Source organism: Ipomoea nil, unplaced genomic scaffold, assembly GCF_001879475.1.
Source record: "Ipomoea nil cultivar Tokyo-kokei standard unplaced genomic scaffold, Asagao_1.1 scaffold2848, whole genome shotgun sequence".
In the NCBI taxonomy this organism is placed as follows: Eukaryota; Viridiplantae; Streptophyta; class Magnoliopsida; order Solanales; family Convolvulaceae; genus Ipomoea; species Ipomoea nil.
Genome location: NW_017619276.1, coordinates 769,425 through 791,312, shown reverse-complemented (window position 1 = coordinate 791,312; position 21,888 = coordinate 769,425). Strand labels below are relative to the sequence as shown.

At 34.2% G+C, this 21,888-nt stretch overlaps 2 protein-coding genes across 2 annotated transcripts; one reads left to right on the top strand and one right to left on the bottom strand.

Moving 5' to 3' along the window:
• The first annotated feature begins 7,515 nt into the window (after positions 1-7,515).
• Positions 7,516-10,696, top strand: LOC109160565 (heat shock cognate 70 kDa protein 2-like). The gene is made up of 2 exons (XM_019308851.1): positions 7,516-7,895; positions 8,698-10,696. Exons 1-2 carry the CDS (start codon positions 7,682-7,684, stop codon positions 10,428-10,430), a joined length of 1,947 nt encoding a protein of 648 aa, XP_019164396.1. The 5' UTR covers positions 7,516-7,681; the 3' UTR covers positions 10,431-10,696.
• A 7,677-nt stretch (positions 10,697-18,373) lies between these two features.
• On the bottom strand, positions 18,374-20,988 carry LOC109160566. Its single transcript, XM_019308853.1, has one exon. It carries the CDS (start codon positions 20,092-20,094, stop codon positions 18,577-18,579), a length of 1,518 nt encoding a protein of 505 aa, XP_019164398.1. The 5' UTR covers positions 20,095-20,988; the 3' UTR covers positions 18,374-18,576.
• Between the last annotated feature and the right edge of the window lie 900 nt (positions 20,989-21,888).

Below are 21,888 nucleotides of genomic sequence, written 5' to 3'. Positions count from 1 at the left end.
ACAGTTCCAAACAGTGCAAACATAGATTCAAATTAAAAGTAAATTGTTCAGGGCACACTGGTGCAATTAAACAGGCCAAATGTTTGTCTTCAAAATAGGAACAACCACAAAAATGCGGTAACAGTTTGTCATTTAAAGGATCTCTTAAATCTTCTCTTGCTTAACAGCAACTGTTTTGCCCTTCTTGCAAGAGGAGGAGAATTGGTCCATAAGAGATCGCTTAACACCATCAGCCTCTAAAGTTTCATGGTCTAGGCTTTGAGACTGTTGCATAGGTAATGGGCTGTTGACCTCATTCCCTCCATTTGAAGCTTCCTGTATATTAAAATAAGCTTAAATGTAAAATATGTCAAAGTAAGTTAAGAAATGAGATTAGTTATTTGACTTTAGTAGAATAGAAAACAAAACCTGATCAGACTCCTCTTCTTCCTCCTCGTCCTCATCTATCATTCTTGATATCAAGTCTTTGTCTTGTTCTTCAATGAGTTTAGAACAGTATGTTGACACCAAGGCTTCATCCCTTAGAACTTTCATAACAGTGTATGCTGCATTAGATCCCTTCATGTACTCCAATTTTAATGATATCTTGAATACCATTCTCATTCCGACTAATGATTCCAACTCTTTTGGGATGTCACAAACCTAACATTAAGAAAATATAATATTAAAAAAGAAAATAAAAAAAGGTCTATATGGATGTGTCAATTAAGCGACAGTTTTTTACCTTATTATACTTTGTGTACAAAATGTGTGCCGGGATACCAACCAATTCAGAACACTCCCTATCCCATAATAGGAACGGAGCGTCTCCAAGACCTTTATCTAGGACAATCACTCTTACATGATACCTGGCCATACCCTGTTTGTATTTCTTATCACAACTTGTACATTCAAGATCAGTCCCATCATTAAAAAGTTTCCTGTTACATCCCGGGGACATGCAAGATATGTACATCCATCCAAAAGAACCGTCAATTGCAACAATTTCAGCAGGTACATAAAATTCACCATTCTGCAATTGTATATAGATTCCTTTGTTACTATTTCTTATGTAATGTAATCTATGTTATTAAATCTATACAGACTACATTGATTACAAATAGGGACTAACCTTTGTCTTTTTCAATAGCTCCTTGACTGTAGTTACAGTCAAGGCACCACTTGTAAAATCATCAATGCATGTGGATTGGGACAGCACTGTTGCAGTACTTATACTTAGTAAAGGATTGGTTGAAGCATATAACCTACAGGTGAACACAAATTTTTATTCATGTGTAGTAGAATAGTTGATAAAATGTATAATTTAGGAAAAAAATCCAGGCACTTACTGAGACCTAAAATCAGCAAATTCTTGAAAAGATGCATTGAAATGGAGTTGGGTAGCATCATAGCAGCTAGTTATTCTGACTTCACCTAATTTTGCATGTTAGATGGCAATGAACTATGGAAATATATAAATAAATGAAAGAATAATACTGTATATTAACTTACCATTGACCACCTTTGCCCGACATAGCTGAAGAACCAGAATTAATGGTTCTTTAAGACCTGAATCATAGTATGGTAGCATGGCACCAACATGACTGTCTCACACAGTGCACTGCAAGAAATTACCCTTATAGCAAAGTGTGTTAGACAAAATATAATCTCTGGAAATATAGGTACCAATTTTTTAAATTGAAACTTACTCATTATCAGCCATTTTGAAGTCTAGGAGTTTGGCTGGTCTACCCCCTATTATTTTGTCTACAGGAGCATGGATCTCTACAACTCTGCCTATTAAATCTATTTCATCACAAAATAGAAGAATAAAACTTTTTGAAATAAAAACAGCTTAGACAGTATACAACATGAGCAGAATTCAAAAAGTCTTGAAGTAGAAACATCTTACACAGTAGACAAAATGAGCAAAATTAAAAACAGCTTACTTACCAAACAGCACCTTGTCATTCACCTGAGTAGGGTCTTTCAAAGAGTCAAAACTTTTAAGCTGGAACATCTTAGTAGGGAAACCTTTGGATTTTATGACCTTTACCTGAGTCTTAGAGTTTAGCCTGATCATATATTTGTGATCACAGTTTTGTACATATAATAATGGGTGAAAACAACAAAATTTTTGACTGAATACAGCTTCCCTTCTTGGAAAACATTGTTGTATTTTTTGACATCATTACTTTGGAGGTTCAAATGGATGAAAGAGCCCTGCAACATTAGCATAAGATTAACTTTAAACAGTGTAGACAAAAAAACTGTATAGACTCTAGATTTAGAGTAAGAATAACCTTAAGCAGTCTAGATACAGATTTAGAGTAAGAATAACCTTAAGCAGTCTAGATAAAAAAACGGTATATACTCTAGATTTTGGTGAAAAATAAATCTCTGTAAAAGAGACTATAAATCTGTTTATAGTGCATGTATTAATCTAGGCATATAACTGAGTAGAGCAAAGGCATTAAAAATCAACACAAGCTTTGAATAATAGAACAAAAACCTACCATAAGAAAATCCATTATTGCTAGAGACATGTAAATACGTGGCGGTATATCTATCTACAGTGAACAGAAGAATACAATATCAAAAAGGGAAGATCATACCTCTGCATCACAAAACAAAACTTCTCGTCTCTTAATCTCTGTAGAGCCTTTTTCATAGATTTCGTAACACCGCACACATTTTACTCTGATTGCTTTCTCCCTATCAAGAGGACTAATATCCTTCACAGCTACATACATTGGCATGGTTATCTTGCAAATAATTTGTTTCTTTTTCTCTGGTTCACAGGTGATACGAACTGAAGCAAATGTGGAATAGGTAGTGGAGGTCTCCATAGTGATCGGTTTATATAGAATGGAGAACTGCAATTCAAAATCTATGATGTGTCTTGGAACTATGAATGTAAGCGGGCGACCTTACAGCTTCCAAACGCATGGGGATCAGACATTAGATCATTGAGTTTCTTTATTATAATTGTATTTATATTGATTTTATCTAGATTTGAGATGTATATTTTCGAAGTAGTGTTTAATCTAAACAGTCTCTTTAGAAGTCTGTAATTAATAGAATTCTATTTAAATTCTATTAAAATTGCTTTATTGTGGTTGATATTAACAAAAAAGTAGGTGGCATAATTAATGATCACGCGTTAAGCATTAGTTAACAGCATTTAGTTTCGACCTTAATCTCTTATATACAAAGTGACGTCGTTTGCTTTGAGCGGGAATTTTTTTAGGTAGAAAGTTGTTGCTTTATTATAATAAGAGATGGCTTAATAATGCAAATCTCTGGAAAAAAAAAAAAAAAAAGTAGAGCTATCAGCTATGGACACCATACACTGAGCTCAAGCATTTGCATTTTGCAAGCGTGAAAATTGGTTGTTCTCCAGGCCAGTTACAAAGCTGATGGCGATATTATATTGAGAGTATTCCAGCACCCATTTTCTTTGTATAATAGCAGACCAAGTTCATTCCGATCAAAAGTTGTGTTTCCTCGTTTTCCAGACCTCAACTTTTGTTTATCCTCACAATATTCTCTATTTTAAAAAATGTTATGCTATCATATCATGTTGGGAAAATGGTCAAATAGGCCCTCGAACTTTAGCTTAAAAGTCAATTAGGTCCCTAAATTTTTATCAACAATTCATTTAAGTGCAATGAAGCCCAAAAACAAATTAATGACCTGCTATCACAGGTCATTAGGGTTCAGACCACCTTCTGGTGAATTTTCCGGCCAAAAAAAAAAGTGACCGGCAAAATTTTCGATAAAAAAGTGATCGTCGAAATTTTCGGCAAATCTAGGTCGGTTGCTGGTCACTTTTTTTTGCCAAAAAATTCGCTGGAAGGTGGCCTGAACCCTAATGACCTGTGATAGCAGGTCATTAATTTGTTTTTGGGCTTCATTGTACTTAAATGAATTGTTGATGAGTATAATTGCACCTTTAAAAAGTTTAGGGGTCTAATTGACTTTTAAACTAAAGTTCGATGGCCTATTTGACCCTTTTCCCTATCATGTTTATAATTTACTCACCATTTTCTGTATATTCCTTCATTTTTATAATTTACTCACCATTTTCTGTATATTCCTTCATTTCCAACTCGCTCTTCTAATAATAATAATAATAAACTTTATTTAAAACTAATACGAGTATATAGAGCTTCAAAAGTATACATACAAAACATATTTATATGTCTTGGATTACAATTTACAAGTATCCATCCTGTGTTGATTCCTTGAGTGTTAGTAGTAGCTAGTGTAGTAGTAGTACCCATCCTTTTTGACTCCTTTAGTATTATTAGAGGAATTTAATTCCCAAATTCAATTTTCATTTTTATGGATCGGAGGTGCAGGCTAACTCACCTTGCAAGTATAATACTTGCTGGGACGAAGTTAGCTTAATAAATAAGTAAATGATTCAACCCTAAACGTGTACTTCAAGTTTTCAAGTTTCAACCCATCCCATCATCCAACCCGCTATCCCTTCTTCATTCCATATCATATCATGTTAACATAAAAAACTCTAGATCTACACTAACTATGATGTGTTATATCTATTGACTTTCAAATAAGATATTGAGAAATTATTTCAAATTTACACTACGCCACACATTGTTACACCGTGGACCCTGGTCCTATATGACGTCGTTTTGATCTTTAATTTTAACAGCGATCATTTGTTCTTCAGTTCACGTTACAAAAGATTATTTCTTTTTTAAACTGTAAAGCATGTGTATGTATCTCATGTTATGTGTTTATGTACATAATTTTATGCAATTGTGTACATTAAGTGTAAAGATTGATTCTATACATGAAATTGATTAGTAGTTGTATAACACAAAACATATTGATGTGTGTCTTATTTTATGAATATATTATTGTATTATAAAATTATGTGCCTATAGGACATAAAATATTTACATAAATCAGACTTATTAAGTAAAATAGAAAACATGTGTATGTATCTCGTAGTAAAATAGAAAATATGTGTATGTATCCCGTGTTATACATTTTTGTACATCATGTTATGCAATTTTGTACATTAAGCGTCATGATTCTGTACCTAAAATTGAGTAGTAGTTGTATAACACAAAACATATTGTGTGTCTTATTTTACGAATTTATGTCTTGTATTATGAAATTATGTGCCTATAGGACATAAATTAATTATTTACATAAATATGATTTGAGAATAAGTAAAATAGAAAACATGCATATGTATCTCGTGTTATGCTTTTATATACATGTTATGGAATTCTGTACATTAAGCGTAAGGATTTTGTACCTAAAATAAATTAAATTTGTGTTGAAACATGAGAAACGGAAAATTACGAAGTCTATTTAAGCTTAAACGTCGGACGTTGTCGTTTTAATTTAGTGTCCACAATGTTATGTGGATCCTAGTCCACGATATAAATTGCCTATATTCGTTAACATGATTTTTAGGTTGACTTGGATTTTAAGTCAATTTTGATACAATTATACAAATTTAAAACTTGATATTTTGAATAAATCATAATTTAAAATATGAGAATGCCTCCTACCCCTACTAAAGTCACTACCTATTTGTCACAATATAAAAAAAATGAATATAATTGTTACAATTTAAAAAGTTTTATTTTTCCAATTGTTTTACAACTTCTTGATATTTTTTTTAAAAAATTATTAATTTAATTGTATGACATTTTAATTATCTAATTACATTTGAAAAATTATTTTGTGGACTTTGCCTTGCAAGGTGGACTATGTCTAAAAGACACAATTTACATATTAAGGGAGCGTTTGGTTCGGGTTATCTAGTTATATAACATTTCTGTGTTTGGTTGAAGTTTTCTAACATTCCATTGGAATCTTATTTAGCCTCCACATAAGCATTTTCTTTATTTTGAAGGGAATGTGATTCCCTTGGTTTCTTTGGGTTATGTAACATTCTTTTGCTTTTTTTACAGACTCTACCCTCCACTCTTTTACGAACTCTGCGTTTGATATTTCTTGATTTCTCTATTGCATCGTTGAGCGCAATTATTTTTGCAGGGTTTACTGATTCTATAATCCTTATTAATGTTAACTTTCCCCTTAATGAGCAATTATTTTTGCAATCTTACTGATTCTCATTTTGCCTAGTATAAGAATTTGTTCTTTCGCAGTGAAAGTTAATACAAATTTAAATTGAAGTGCACCACATATACTCAGTGAAAGTTAATACAAAATTTTTGAACTTCATATATTGAAATGTATGAAAAATGTTGAGGGTATTAAAGTAAAATAACCATTATAACATAAAGAATAACCCTTCAATCAAACAACTTTATATTATATATCTCAGTTTTAACTAAACACAAGATTCTAACATCCCCAGCAATCCAATATTCTCTAAGGTAATCTGACATTTCGTGAACCAAATGACCCCTAAATATATTTGTGGGCAAATTATGCTCTGGACCCGTGTCCACATTGAATTGTGGACACGGGCCCAAAACGACGCCGTTTTTTAAAAAAAAACGCGTCATTTAGTTAAAAAAAAAAATTCGCGCGTGTTTTGCCGTTAACGGCGTTAACGACGTTATTTTTTTTTTTGATTATGAATGTACAGTTATGCCGTTATGAATGTACAGTTATGCCGTTATGAATGTACAGTTATGCAATTATGAAATTATGAACACAGAGCTCTAACATTATGAACTTACAATTATGAACATATATAGTGATAAAATTATGACCATGGAGCTTTAAAATTGTGAATATAGAGCTTCGAAGATTATGAATGTACAGTTATAGAGTTATGAATCTACAGTTATGGAGTTATGAATCTACAGTTATGAGATTATGAATCTACAGTTATGGAATTATGAATGTACAGTTATTGATCGAATTATGAACAAAGAGCTCTAACATTATGAACTTACAATTATGAACATATAGTGATAAAATTATGAACATAGAGCTCTAAAATTGTGAACATAGAGCTTCGAAAATTATGAATGTACAATTATGGAGTTATGAATGTACAGTTATGACGTTATGAATGTACAGTTATAGAGTTATGAATGTACAGTTATAGAGTTATGAACGTACAGTTATGGAGTTATGAATGTATAGTTATTAACATATAGTAATAAAATTATGAACATATACTTCTATAACAAAGTGATCTGAAATTTTTTTAAAAAAAAAAAAAAAAAAAAAAAAAAGGAGATAACAGTGCCTAACGGCACTGTTACCCGTGTCCAGCAAGCATGCTGGACACGGATCCAAGGCATAACGATTGATATTTGTGTAGGTAAATTGTAAACATTTAATATGTAAATTATGATTTAGATCCGAGTTCACCTTGCTGGGTGGACCCTAGACCATGGAATAACTCTCCGTTACATTCTAGATTGGTCTATTTTGATTGGACCACTAAGTGCCTAATTAGCCAATCACATGGACCGGTTTTCTTTGTTTCCAAACTTGGCGCCCGGAGAAAACGGAATGCATCTTAAACCGGCTCTTTTTATAAAAGATCAACGGTTTACGTCAAGTCTTCTGCATTAGGGTTTTCGAACATTCTGGAACGCCAACTACAGATCTCCGGCCTGTATTATTTCAATATAAATTCTTGGGCTTAGCATTGTCTTGCTCCTCCTTGCAAACCCTAGTTCTTCTTCAAAACCTCTCTTAAGTCTCTAATCTTAACGTTTAGAGAGCAATGGCCGGGAAGGGAGAAGGACCGGCGATCGGAATCGATCTCGGAACCACATACTCCTGTGTCGGAGTTTGGCAACACGACCGCGTTGAAATCATTGCCAATGACCAAGGTAACAGGACTACGCCGTCTTATGTTGGTTTCACCGACTCTGAGCGCCTCATCGGAGATGCCGCTAAGAACCAGGTCGCCATGAATCCTACAAATACTGTCTTTGGTAAGATTTTTACATCTTTTACCTCCTTTAAGTTTATTATTATTGTTATTATGATTTTTTTATGTATATGTAATCTGTTTTTTTTTTTTTTTTTTTTTTTTTTTTTTTTTTTTTTTTTTTTTTAATATATAATGTGTGTACATGTTTTAAACTATGTTTTACAGTAGATCTATTAGTATTTGTGATTTAAATTTGTTGTTGTTTTTTTAATTTTCAGATTTATATTTTTTAATAAATTTTTATTTATTTTGTTCTAGTGTTTTAACCTGTTTTTTTAATAAAAATATTATGCATAATGTTATACTTCAAATCGAGTTTGATTTTTATTGTATAAGTTATTTTGTATTTAAGGTATAAAACTAAGCTGTATTCTCAAATGTTAATCTTTTGCTTCTTTTTTTGGTGAAATTTGATGTAGCATCATTTATACAAATGCAGTTCTGCAGAAAAGTTGTGGTTTTAATTTCTTTGTGACACACTGACAGTGAAGATCAACATCATATGGTTTTAGGAAGATTAGAATCTATAATATGTTTAAGGATTCAGTTAGTATGAAAAATAGTTTTTTTTTTTTTTTGTTGCTAAAGTTTGCATTATAAGACCTTCCAAAAAGTTTGGAACTTTGATTTCTATACAATACTCTTGTCAATTGAAGTGATTCCTAATTTATTTAGAAGCTATTGTTTAAGAATTATCCTTTTTCCATCTGTACAATTGTTATTGTGCTTGAGCTGTTTATTCAAATTGGTTGTTGTGCTTTGATATTTTAAGCTCATTCATTGCCTTCTTTCTCTTAATGCAGATGCTAAGAGATTGATCGGTAGGAGATTCAGTGATGCATCTGTGCAGAGTGACATCAAGTTGTGGCCCTTTAAGGTCATCCCTGGACCTGGTGATAAGCCCATGATTATTGTCAATTACAAAGGTGAAGAGAAGCAGTTTGCTGCGGAAGAGATCTCTTCCATGGTTCTCATCAAGATGAGAGAAATTGCTGAGGCTTACCTTGGCTCCACAGTGAAAAATGCCGTGGTTACTGTTCCAGCCTACTTCAATGATTCCCAGCGTCAGGCCACAAAGGATGCTGGTGTTATTGCCGGTCTTAATGTTATGCGTATCATCAATGAACCCACAGCTGCTGCCATTGCTTATGGTCTAGATAAGAAGGCAACCAGTGTTGGAGAGAAGAATGTGCTGATCTTTGATCTTGGAGGTGGTACTTTTGATGTCTCTCTACTTACCATTGAGGAGGGTATCTTTGAGGTCAAGGCCACTGCTGGTGACACCCATCTTGGAGGTGAAGACTTTGATAACAGGATGGTTAATCACTTTGTTCAGGAATTCAAGAGAAAGAGCAAGAAGGACATTACGGGTAACCCTAGGGCTCTCAGAAGGTTGAGAACATCCTGCGAGAGGGCAAAGAGGACCCTTTCATCCACTGCTCAGACCACGATTGAGATTGACTCTCTCTTTGAGGGTATTGATTTCTACTCCACCATTACACGTGCTAGATTTGAAGAGTTGAACATGGATCTTTTTAGGAAGTGTATGGAACCAGTTGAGAAGTGTTTGAGAGATGCCAAGATGGACAAGAGCACTGTCCATGATGTCGTCCTTGTTGGTGGCTCCACTAGAATTCCCAAGGTTCAGCAACTGTTGCAGGACTTCTTCAATGGTAAGGAGCTCTGCAAGAGCATCAATCCTGATGAAGCCGTTGCCTATGGTGCTGCTGTGCAAGCTGCTATCTTGAGTGGTGAGGGTAACGAGAAGGTCCAGGACTTGCTGCTTTTGGATGTCACCCCACTTTCTCTTGGTCTCGAAACTGCCGGTGGTGTCATGACTGTTTTGATCCCAAGAAACACTACCATCCCCACCAAGAAAGAGCAGGTTTTCTCTACCTACTCCGACAACCAGCCTGGTGTGTTGATTCAGGTCTATGAAGGTGAGAGGACAAGGACCAGGGACAACAACTTGCTTGGAAAATTTGAGCTCTCCGGCATCCCTCCTGCACCTAGGGGTGTTCCTCAGATCACAGTCTGCTTTGATATTGATGCCAATGGTATCTTAAATGTATCTGCTGAGGACAAGACTACCGGTCAAAAGAACAAGATCACCATCACAAATGACAAGGGCAGACTTTCAAAGGAGGAGATTGAGAAGATGGTACAAGAAGCCGAGAAATACAAGTCTGAGGATGAAGATCACAAGAAGAAGGTTGAGGCCAAAAACGCTTTGGAGAACTACTCATACAACATGAGGAACACTGTGAATGATGATAAGATTGGATCTAAGCTTGCCCCAGCAGACAAGAAGAAGATTGAGGATGCCATTGAGCAGACCATCCAATGGCTCGATGGAAACCAGCTTGCTGAGTCAGATGAATTCGAGGACAAAATGAAGGAACTCGAAGGCATCTGCAACCCAATCATTGCAAAGATGTACCAAGGTGCTGGTGGTGACATGGGTGGAGCCATGGGCGACGATGCTCCTTCTCACGGTGGTAGTGAGGCTGGCCCGAAGATTGAGGAGGTGGACTAAGTTCACGGTGTTTCTATCCTGTTTTGTTTCATTGCTTTTAGGATCTATTCACTGTTTATGATGATGAACTTTTGGGTTTTTTAAAAATCTGTTTTGATGGGTCTATTTTTGGCAAAGTATATAGGTTGCAGGCTAGACATTTTGGTTGGTGTTTGTAATCTGGATAATCTATATACCGTATTCATGCTGCCATTTAAGTATGTCTATGGCGGCCATTTTGCTTGTTTACATCCGCATTTATATCAATCTCATTTCGATTTTTTACATTTGCTCACTTCCGTTCACTTCTCTTCGGTTCTGAATTTTTGATGCACTTCAATTTTCTTGTTTATTTTTAATCATTTTATTATAAGAACCTGACTCTAATTACGCGTGTTAGGCAAATTATGCCATTGACTACTATTTTGCATAAATGGTGGGCATATAAAAGTTAACTGCAAGCACATTTATACACATAACCTGTTAACTGACTAATGCATTAATGTACACTCATTTTTTTTTATTTTCACTATAAAATTTGATATATACATTTTGTTGAGGCTCACATGATGAAAAGTTTGAGGGCATCATTGTCACCATAGAAGGTTACAAGTTTAAATCCCATCTCAGTTACAACTAAAAAAAATGCAATCATATACTCTAAAATTCAAACTCTTAAGTGCAATGCACATTCACATTTTTCAGTGCTATTTTTAATACTAAATGTGCACTTTGTAACAACTAATTGTGCATTCGTGAAAAATTCTAAGGAGTGCAGAAAATTGTGTTCTAGATTGGATAGGGGGTGTTTGGCTAACAACTGATAGTTGATAACTTATTGGTTTAACTAGTAGTTGATTGCCGATTGCGTTAGCTGGTTTAACCAGTTGGTTGTATTAGCTGGTTATAAAAAACTGTTTGGTAAATTAGTTGTTTACTAGTAGTTGATTAAATGTAAAATGACATTTAAGGGTATGAGTATTGATGTGGATAAAATAACAGTGTATTGATACGTATAGGTCACAGTAGAGTTACAGATAGACCGATCGTATATGATGACCGGGATCCCCTCTAATCTAGTAAGTAGCCTAATCCAAAAGTCCTCTACTGAAGCATTTAATGCAGTATTTATAAGGGTCATGGGGAACATCACCCGGTCCTCCGGCATGTCGGACACGTGGTGAGCATGCACCGGGCCTCGAAGGGGCAGGTACGCGACCGTACACGTGGTGCGTTCCTTCTGACAGCAGCGACCCCCACCTCGATCGATCACCTCTCCCGGTCACCGATCAAACGCCCGCAAGGCCTTCGACGTACTCCACGCCACGGGGGTGACCGGTCAACCGGGCTGGAAGTTGCAGTAGTCGTGACCGGGCGAATAGGCCGGGCCGGCCGAACGATCCGTACAACCGGTGTATATTCCCCATCAAGTATATTGTGTTATTTTAACCTTTAAATATAAGAGTTCTACTACATAATCTCCCAAAATTTTACTCCCTAATTTATACTCCCTGAGGTGGCAAATCAGGATTGGTTATTTTTATCATGTGGGTCCACAGAAAAATGTCTACATCAAGAACATGTGAGAGGGAGTACAAGTTGGGAGTTTAAAATGAGAGTATACTAAGTATTTTCCTAAATATAACAAGATGATAAACTCTTATTAATAAATAATTATAAAATTTGGTGGCCCTGTTTGGTAAAAAATTGGCCTATAAGCCAATTTTGACTTATTTGACCACTATTAATTGTTTGATTTAGTGAACATATCAATATAAGTGTTTGGTTAATTAGCTTTTTGCAACTCTAATCAACTTTTTCAATTAGCTTTTTAAGAAAAGAAATTATATCAAACAGCTATCAGCTAACAACTAATTTACCAAATATTTTTTTATAACAGCTAATGTTATCAACTAGTTATACCCTCTAATTAATAATCAGCTAACAGCTAATAACCATTTACCAAACAGGGCCAATATACAATTGATTCTAACCAGCTGATCCAAAAAGCTACATCCATTAGCTTTTTAATTTTTGACTTATTGGCCCAATCAGCTAAGGCCAATCAGCCATTTACCAAACAGTTCAGAACAGCTTATGGGTGGGTCAAACAACCAAACTTAGTCAGATCAATTAAAATTTAGCTGATAAGCCAATAAGCAAACACCCCCCTAGTAAAATTGGTGATTATTATAAAATTGTCACTGTTTTTTTCTAATTATTTAAAATTTGATCTAATCCATTCTATTTTTCAAGATGTAAAGTTGAGATTAATTCTTATTATTCTTCTTAAAACTATATATATAGGATTAAATGTGAACACATTCCCATGAGAATAGATCGTATCCGTTCAAGACATTAATAAATTAATGGTCCAGATTTTGTCTATTTAATTAAATTGATTATTTAAAAAAAATAAAATTCCGCATGTTGTTTTTATCTTTGGGAGTAGGGTGGTCATTTTGTGCACAAAGCAATTTGCTTATCCCGGAATCTTCTCCTCTTTTGATTTGATTTTTCCAGTTTCTTCTCATCCTAGCTTCCCGGTATTCATCCTTTCTCTCCAATGTGACAGCAGCTCTGTTCTCAACGGCGACTTATGGTGGGCTGTGCGGGCATATTGTTTCCGGCGTCGGCATGCACTAGCATGGAGATTTATGGGCGCAGCTTGAATTTTTGTCGAATTCTAAGCAGTGCAATTTTTTTATTTACGGTTGCAACTCTGATTTTCTTTCTTTGGCTTGGCATCAATTTCAATTTCATTTCTCAGAAATCAGAATTGGTTGGTGGATGATCATATCGGTGTTGAGGAGGGGGGTGATGGTGTTTGTTTTGGAACTAAAGCAAAATCAGGAGAAAATATATGTACATTTCAAACACCAAATGTGCACTCACACCCAGAATGCACATATGCATCACTATTACTATTTTAAATATACTCCATCCGTCCCATTTTATCTGTTCTATTTAATATTCATTGGTCATACCAACACTTTTTTTTATTTATTTATTTTCTTTAGTATTTTTTACTTATTTTTAAATTTGTTTTTTTTTTTTTTTGTGTGTTTAATAGTACTTTTAATATAGTTTCTAAATATATAAATTTTATATATTATGAAAAATTAGATTAAAAATAACTTCAATCAAATAACGTTAAATATTGAAATCTACCCAAAGCTGCAATTATACTATAATTAAAGTTCCTAAAATCAAGGGAAAAATATGGAGTAAAAATTATTACTATTTTTATGACAACCACAATTAGAACTCTTACAAACATGAAAAAGATGTTGAATCAATTTTAATACAATTAAAAATTTCTTTCCCAATTATTATATCACCCTTGTGAATTAATTTTAACTTAAATGAAATGTTGGAAGAAGGGTAAATCTTAATCTTTAATACTTTTTTGAGTACTACTAACGTATAATAAGTATCTGTTTATAACTACTTTTTTAACCTATTGAAGCATAAAGAGTCAATATATTTTGACAATATTATATTTTCTCTTAAAATTATATTTTTTGTAAGATTGTGTAATTCAAATTCCATACGTGTGCACTCTAAGTATATATTCATGTGTATCTGTATTACTATATATGTGTGCGCATCTATATATAACCTTCTATTTCAAATTTGTATGCACACATCCTTTAGACATTACAAGATGCAAGGTGCACAACAATGGACTACTTTGTCCACTAGCTACTTGACACTTTTAGTTTAATTATCCATTTATCCATTATTTATCCTCATTATGTGGGATTTGATTTCGTCAATAGATTTAATATGTGCCATTAATTTCTTGATTTCTACAGTTTAAATTTAATTTGAGCCATTAATATTTCTTAGATGAATGATTATAATTTGATCTCACAATCTCATATAAATAGTGCGATCTCACTTGATCCTAAGTCTATATAAGGGTGGGTTCCAGAACACTCTCTCATATGAGAACGTGAGAACAAATTCAAATCATCCATCTAATAAATATTAAAGCTAAGGTTTGCGAACATTAATGAATGAGTTCATAATTTGAGCACAAACAAAACAAACATGAGTGCACATCTTTAAAACCCGCACAATACGTAACTGCACAAACAATAGCACATGTATGCACGTCTGGACTCAAAGACAAGAACAACAGACAACGAATTGGCATAAATGATAACATGCGCACTAACAAACCAACAATGCACACGATGCCTGATTAAGTGCACACTACAACCAACATACTTGGATTAAATGTGCACTTTAATTTGAAATAGAATGCTCTAGATACACACACATATACAGATACACATGGTTATATACTAGAGTGCACATGTATGGAGAATTAGAAGTACACAATCTTACAAAAAATATAATCCTAGGAGAAAATATAATACTGTCAAAAATATATTTCCTAAAATTATGCATAACATTGACACATAATAATATTAAGATTCTAAATGTACAATAAATTACTAATTCTCCCTTTCATAAATATATGTAAATAAACAATCCAACAAATTTAAAAATATTATGATCATACATGAATCTGTGATAAAAAAATTCAAATTAATCCCTAGTTCTTATGTACTTATATAGAGAGGGTTCTCATATAATCGTAAATAAATAAAAAATATATAAATATAAATATATATATATATATATATATATATATATATATATATATATATCGCGTATCTGACAAAAAATTTTAAAAGAAAAGTTGATCTATAGCTAGGATATTTCGTCGCATTTTTCACCTAAGACAGCCATCTCACCTGAACCTAAGCCTATATATATATATATATATATATATATATATATATATATATATATATATATATATATATATACACACACACACATACGAACTTAAAGGTTGAAGGCACAACAATGTGTTCTGGATGAAGTGACAATGTGCACTGGAGATCTTAAAGGTTGAAGACACAAAAATGTACATTGAAAGGCACAACAATGTGCTATGTATGAAGGGACAATATGCACTAGAACTCTGAAAAAAATTACCTAACTTACACAAAATTATCAAATTGCAATCGCGTTTTTTTTTTTAAAAAAAATTTGCTTCATTTTGAACATGGAAGAGTCACTACATGCTATCTGAGCATAAGGTGCTTGACAGTGGAATAACAATTTATTTTATATATGATTTTAGGAAGTATATTTTTGGACGAATATATTTATGTACTAAAAACTTAAGTTATATATTTATTGTCATCTATTTATTTAATAAAAACTTAATACTTAAAGTTGATTAAATTGGTCGAAAACAATAGAATATTGATAACCCATTAAGGGAGAATTAAGGTAATGGTGGGATCTCCAGACATAAATAAAAAAAAAAAAAAAAAGAATTTCGTTGACACCAACAATTACCAATTTGGCAATCTTCAGTACCCGAGGGCTGATTATAGGAAGTTTATTGATGTACGTCAGAGTTTAGTACTTAGCTCTTAAGATTTTAAAAGGAAAACAAAGAAAAATGTGGTAGACTTTATCAAAGATTTTTATATTGCTAAAATCTGCAAAGCTTAAAGGGAAGAGCTTTGACTCCAAAACATTATTATTGTATGCAGTAAGTGGCGCACAGACAGTGGTTGGAAATGATTTAGAGAGTCCCCACACACCCAAAAATTGTGCGTATATATATATATATATATATATATATATATATATATATATATATATATTGAGAAGTATCATACACGAATTTATTAACGGTGAAAGAAAAGTAAGAACTAATCTCTGTTGATTATTTAGTCATATTTAATAAGAAAGGTTCGGGATGGGGCGAGCTGACTCGCATTGACACCCTTATACATGGGTGGTTATGTTGGGTGGGCATAGTATTTATTTTTAAGACTAAAAAATGTCTAAAGACCCCTTTGATAGTAAATTGATTAGGAAGGATGGTAGCTCTAAGCAGACTATGACCCATCATTTACATCAAGATAGTGGTGAAAATATTCTTATCATTGTCTCATCTTTTGGTGATAATATCATTCCTTTAACTAGTCTCACCTGTCTCCCGGTGACCAATGTTATGGTTAGGGACAAGACTAGTGCAAATGTTGCAAGTGGTGAGAGGTTAGAGTATAGAGATATGGGTAACACTTGTGTGAGACCCATGAGACAGGTCAGATCTTCTTTTTGACATTATTAATTAAAGATTTGATCCGTCTCACGTATTGAGACCCGTAAGACAGTGTCACATAAGTTTTTGCCTAAAGATATTACTAGTTTGAGGCGCTTGGAGGCTTATGATATTTCAAATGATTATTCATCGAGGGATCATGAGATGAATGTAGTTTTTGATGATGAGGGCTGAAGGAATTATTTTCCTTGGGTCGTTATAAGCCTTCTTTCTCGTTTAGTTAGGGAAAGAAGAAGGGTAAAGAGAAATCTTATTATTAGTTGATTTTTGTTGCAAATTTGAGGGTTAGGTTTATGTACTCTCTTTGTCTGTGTTTGTTTACTTTATTATTATTATTATTATTTTTTTTCTTGTTTAAGATAATTTTGTTAATTTTGTTGTTTTCGGAAAAAAAAAAAGAGATAATTTTGTTGAGGTAAAAAAAAAAAAAAAAAAAGAAAAAAGAAAGAAAGAAAGAAGCTACATGTTCCATGTACTTCATCATATTGACTAATTATCAATAATTGAAGGGCCAAAATTGCTCTATTCTTTATACATTATTAGTTGTACAATACATTTGAGTTAATTATATACAATAACCTATAGGCTAGAGTAGGGTATGAATTAAGTATGATCATAGATATTATTCTATGCCTGTCCAAACTAGGAATTGTATATTTTCCTTCCATCAATGAAATAAACACCACTAGAGGTGGCTGCCTTTGGAATTTCTTCTCTCTTTATCACAATCATCAAAGTAGAAAAGTAGAAACAACCCACTTTTGAGAATCTGTACAATTAATATAGTCCATCACAACATCAAGTGAAATGCAAGATGATGATTGATGGCATGTAAAGGTGTCAACTAATTTGAGTTGTATGCAATGGGAAAATCAAATTCTGAATTAGTTTTATCCCGCAAGATACAGATACTCGTGTATTACACACACACACACAAAAAAATTACTTATATTTTAATTTGTATAGATTGCAACTTTTTTTTGATACATTATATATTAGGTTTCCCGACCTATGTTAGATTAATCTTAAGCCACATGAGGTAAGTTGCGAGTTGCCCAAGTAGCCTCCCCATTGTTGACTTTGTGTACAAGGGATTCATCTCCACACTTCCGTCAATTTGGGGAGTCCAGTCTCCAATCTAGAGATCCCAAAGACCCAAATTCTAGGTTGGGCAGCCCTGGCCTCAAGATGGTGGGAGTCGAACCCAGTTATTATTGTGTGGACCATAAATAAAAAGTAAATTATTTGAAAGTATGTTTTTTTTTTAAAAAAAAATACTATTTTCTATTACAAGGTAGTATCTGTTTTATACTTTCTCTAACTAATGCAGCCCAATGCAACCCAAATAGTCAATACCCCACCACCAGGGTTCGATCATGTGACTCACAGGGGTGCCATCTGAACACAAAGTGAAGTGCTTGACAATTTGAAAGTATGTTATTTGAGTACGGGAAGTGCATTATTTTGTATATTATCAAATAATGTACATTTAGTATACAAATAATGTACATTCAATATATTAAAAAAGTACTTTGTATTAAGGAGAAATATATTATTTTGTATAATGAACATTTAATACACAAATAATATACTTTTAGTATATTCGGTCCACATAAAAATTTGCCAATCGAACCCCCACCTTGGTGTGGGAGTGGTAACTTTAGATCAGGTGTTCTACCACTTGAGCTAGCCCCGCATGACAATTGCAATTTTATTTTAGTCACAAATACAAATTGATCTTTTATGGGCGACTTAAAAGATTCAAACCTTTTCACCTCTTTGGTGGCTTCTAATGTATTAGTAGTACAAGGGGCTAAAAGATTTTAACAGAAACATTTGTCTGCAAACAAGAACATAAATATGTTACTAAACCAAGAACAAAGATTTTATAAGTTAGACCTTGTTACAACCAAGGCTACACAGATGAAGAAAGACAACACAACAGAAGATTTTTGCATATTTAGCTCAACAAACATATTTTATGCACTACTAGCATTTCTATAGCTATGCTTCCAGGTCCATAAAAGCCATGAAGTCATTGGCACTGAGGTCGGGGCGAAGTCGAATGTGTACTTCATGTTCTTCCGGCCCCTCCGGCAGTTTAGGCACCAGAATCTCTAGCGCTGTCCCTGATTCATCGAAGTAGGCTTCGATGTTTGCACCCTCGGGAATTCGGGTTGAGAGCGGGATTTCCCTCACAAATTCTCCTTGAGGGCAGTGTTCGGATGATGAATCTACGAGCTTGAAAGTCCGTTTCTGTCTCTTGATGAACGGGATGCGAGATGTGCTCAAGCAAGAAACCTTGATTATCCCGTTTGTGAGTGTGTTCCGCCAAGAGACTTTCACTGTCCGGAGATCAACGAAGGGCAAACTGATTATGATCAAATACCCTTTCTTGTCTTCATAGATGCTCTTTGCAGCTGTAACGGGCCCATAAACATTCCTTATAATCCCACTAAATTCATTCAACCAGTGTGGCTCATTCGGGTGCATTTCGAACTCTGGGATCCTATAGTGAGGATTCGCTTGCAAATGGCACTCAACTCCATTCCCGTTAGAGAAGAAGTCCTTCCTTTTGCAGCTGACAGGCGTTATTAGATCCATGGCATCCCCGTTGCTTTGATTGGATGTTAGAGTGGACAAATTAAGCCCAGATCCATTAAGCAATTTCTTAGTTGGGGAATGGTTATTGCCCTTGGGACATGGAGGTTGCTTCTCGAGCTCGAATTCAGTGCTTTGCAGGTTTCTCCACGAACCATAATCACTTGCTTCGGGTGGGATAGTGAAATTCAGTTCCCTTCCCGTAAGTTCAACCCACCTTCTCCGTTCATCTTCGCCTAAACCCATTAGATTGGGTAAGGGGACAACCTCGATCCCATGAACACACTGAGGATTCGAAAGGCCCCTATAATGCTTCCGTTGCATTCTATGGGATCGAACAAAACCCTTGTCGGCACTAAAAGGAAAGGGACGCTCCCCTTGGCGGGAATGCCCATTCATATAGCTTCTTAGTTGCATCTTGCCCAAAGCATTTTCGGGCCTCTCCTTGAAAACCCACATGTACATGTTCTCCAAATCATGCTGAACCATGAAAACATCGAGCTGAAGATCAGATTTATCGAACCCCGAAGCTCCATTACAGTCCCGCACAACTTTCGCCTTCGATTTTTCGACGAAAACCGGCCTAAAATAAAAGCTAAAGAAGAGCCAGGCGCCCCAGATGCTGTCCCCCCTTTTCGCACATTTCCTACTGACCTTATTAGGCGCACTGAAGAAATTCTCGGTTTCATGAACTTGGGCTCTTACCCTAACATCAAGACTATCACTATGCTCCGAATTCGACAACTGAGGAGTCGGGCTACGCTCTGCAGATAACGGTAAATTGATGTCGGGTGGACGAGCTAAGACTACTTGTCTATTCATCTCGAAATCTAAATCGTCTTGCGAAGAGGAGGTGCTAGAATCCATGGAAAAGGGGTAATGATTCTCCAATGACAGAACTGTTAGAACAGTATCTCCCATCTCACAAATTCTTCCTTGAATCTGGGACACTATCAGATGATGCCCTCAAAAGTATCAATCCAAAGATCATTCTCACAACTGGCTAATCTATCTTTACACTTTCACCCACCATACTAATTGCCCCCAAATTGAAATTCCTAATTCCAGTTCAGAAGAAAACACACAATTTGAGGGTTACCTGGAGATTGAATCCCAACTCTTTTCCCAAAAGAAGAATGAGACATCCACTAAAAACAGAAATCAATAGAAAAAAGACAAGAAAAAGAACAGCAGAGAAACAAATCTAATCCCAACCCATATCAGTAAAAATGTATTAAAAACAAAAAAGCTAGATGGACAATCCAATCCAGTCCTAATCCAAGAATCTCCTTAAGACCCTTTAATGACATGTGTAAAACACTGAATTAAACCCATCAATTCTTGCAAAGTCCATCTAGGTATAATAAATAAATAAAAACTGTATCTTTATATCTCTAAATGATGGGTATACTGTTATTTTGCCAAAAGTAAACACAAATATTACCAATCTATGAAGCCCAGACCCAAGAAAAGGACCAAATCAGAGGGGATCTTGGAAGAATACCTCTTGGGATAAGATTTAACAACCAAGAACCCACACAGACTTGGGCAATCCGAGCAATCAATGGCACTCAACACCCTCATCTTCTCACCCTTGTTTTCCCCTGCAACTAAAATACAGAATCTCAAGAGTTCAACTGAAAGAGTGTCAAACACATCCAGCTGAGATGAGCTGAACTGGGAATCAAACCAAACAATAGAAGAAAGAATAGGAGATTGGGGAGAGAGGGAGTCAAGAATGTGAGAAGAAAAGGGGACGAAAAAGAACACTTTGTTTATCTGTAGATTTAGGTTTCAGTAAAATGTGTATATACGTATGAGGTGAGTATATATAGAAAATAATGGTGGGATAGCAGAAAAACCTGCACTGGATAACACCGGATCTAATAAAGAAGAATCGTATTGCATTTTTCTTAACAGTATTTAAGAAACATATCTATTAAATACAGACACGTGTGTTTGTATACTATAAATACTAAATAAGTATTCAACAATATTATCACTTTTCTGTACTAAAGGATGCATGAATGGAAAAAACTAAAACCTAACATACCGAATTAGCGATCATTATTGTGTGGACACATATGGATCTTACAATTAAATAATTTACTTTTAGTATATTAAAAATGGTATATTGTATTCAGTGAAAAATATATTATTTTATATAATGTATATTTAATACACGAATAATGTATTGCTAGTATATAAAAAATGTAGCTTTTGTTACAATTCACGGAGCATTGTGTGGACCAATTTGTCCCAAATTACTGTTCCATTATTGATTATGAGAAATGATCATTTTCTATTTTTTTGGCAAATTATATCGTGGACCATGCATGTGACATGGTGGGCTCTGATCCAACATGACGTCATTTTATATTAAGTGTCAATTAATATGGCAAATTATTTGGTCTACATAATGTTCTGTGAACCATAACAAAAAGTATATTTTTAATATTCTAAATGTACATTAATTGTGTACTGAATGTACATTATACAATATAATGTGCACCAGTACACAAATAATGTACAACTCCTAAATACAATACCCAGTACACAAATAATGTACATCTCCTGAATACAATATATATTTTTAATATACTAAAAGTACATTATTTTTGTACTAAATGTACATTATTTTACAGTATACAAAACATGGTTCATACAGCTTGGTCCACACAATAATGATTGAATTAATACACCATGTTTAATAGT

Coding starts and splice junctions, on each gene's coding strand:
- LOC109160566 (XM_019308853.1), bottom strand. CDS start 20,094: ATGGGAGATACTGTTCTAACAGTTCTGTCATTGGAGAATCATTACCCC.
- LOC109160565 (XM_019308851.1), top strand. CDS start 7,682: ATGGCCGGGAAGGGAGAAGGACCGGCGATCGGAATCGATCTCGGAACC. Junction 7,896..8,697: donor TCCTACAAATACTGTCTTTG/GTAAGATTTTTA, acceptor CTCTTAATGCAG/ATGCTAAGAGATTGATCGGT.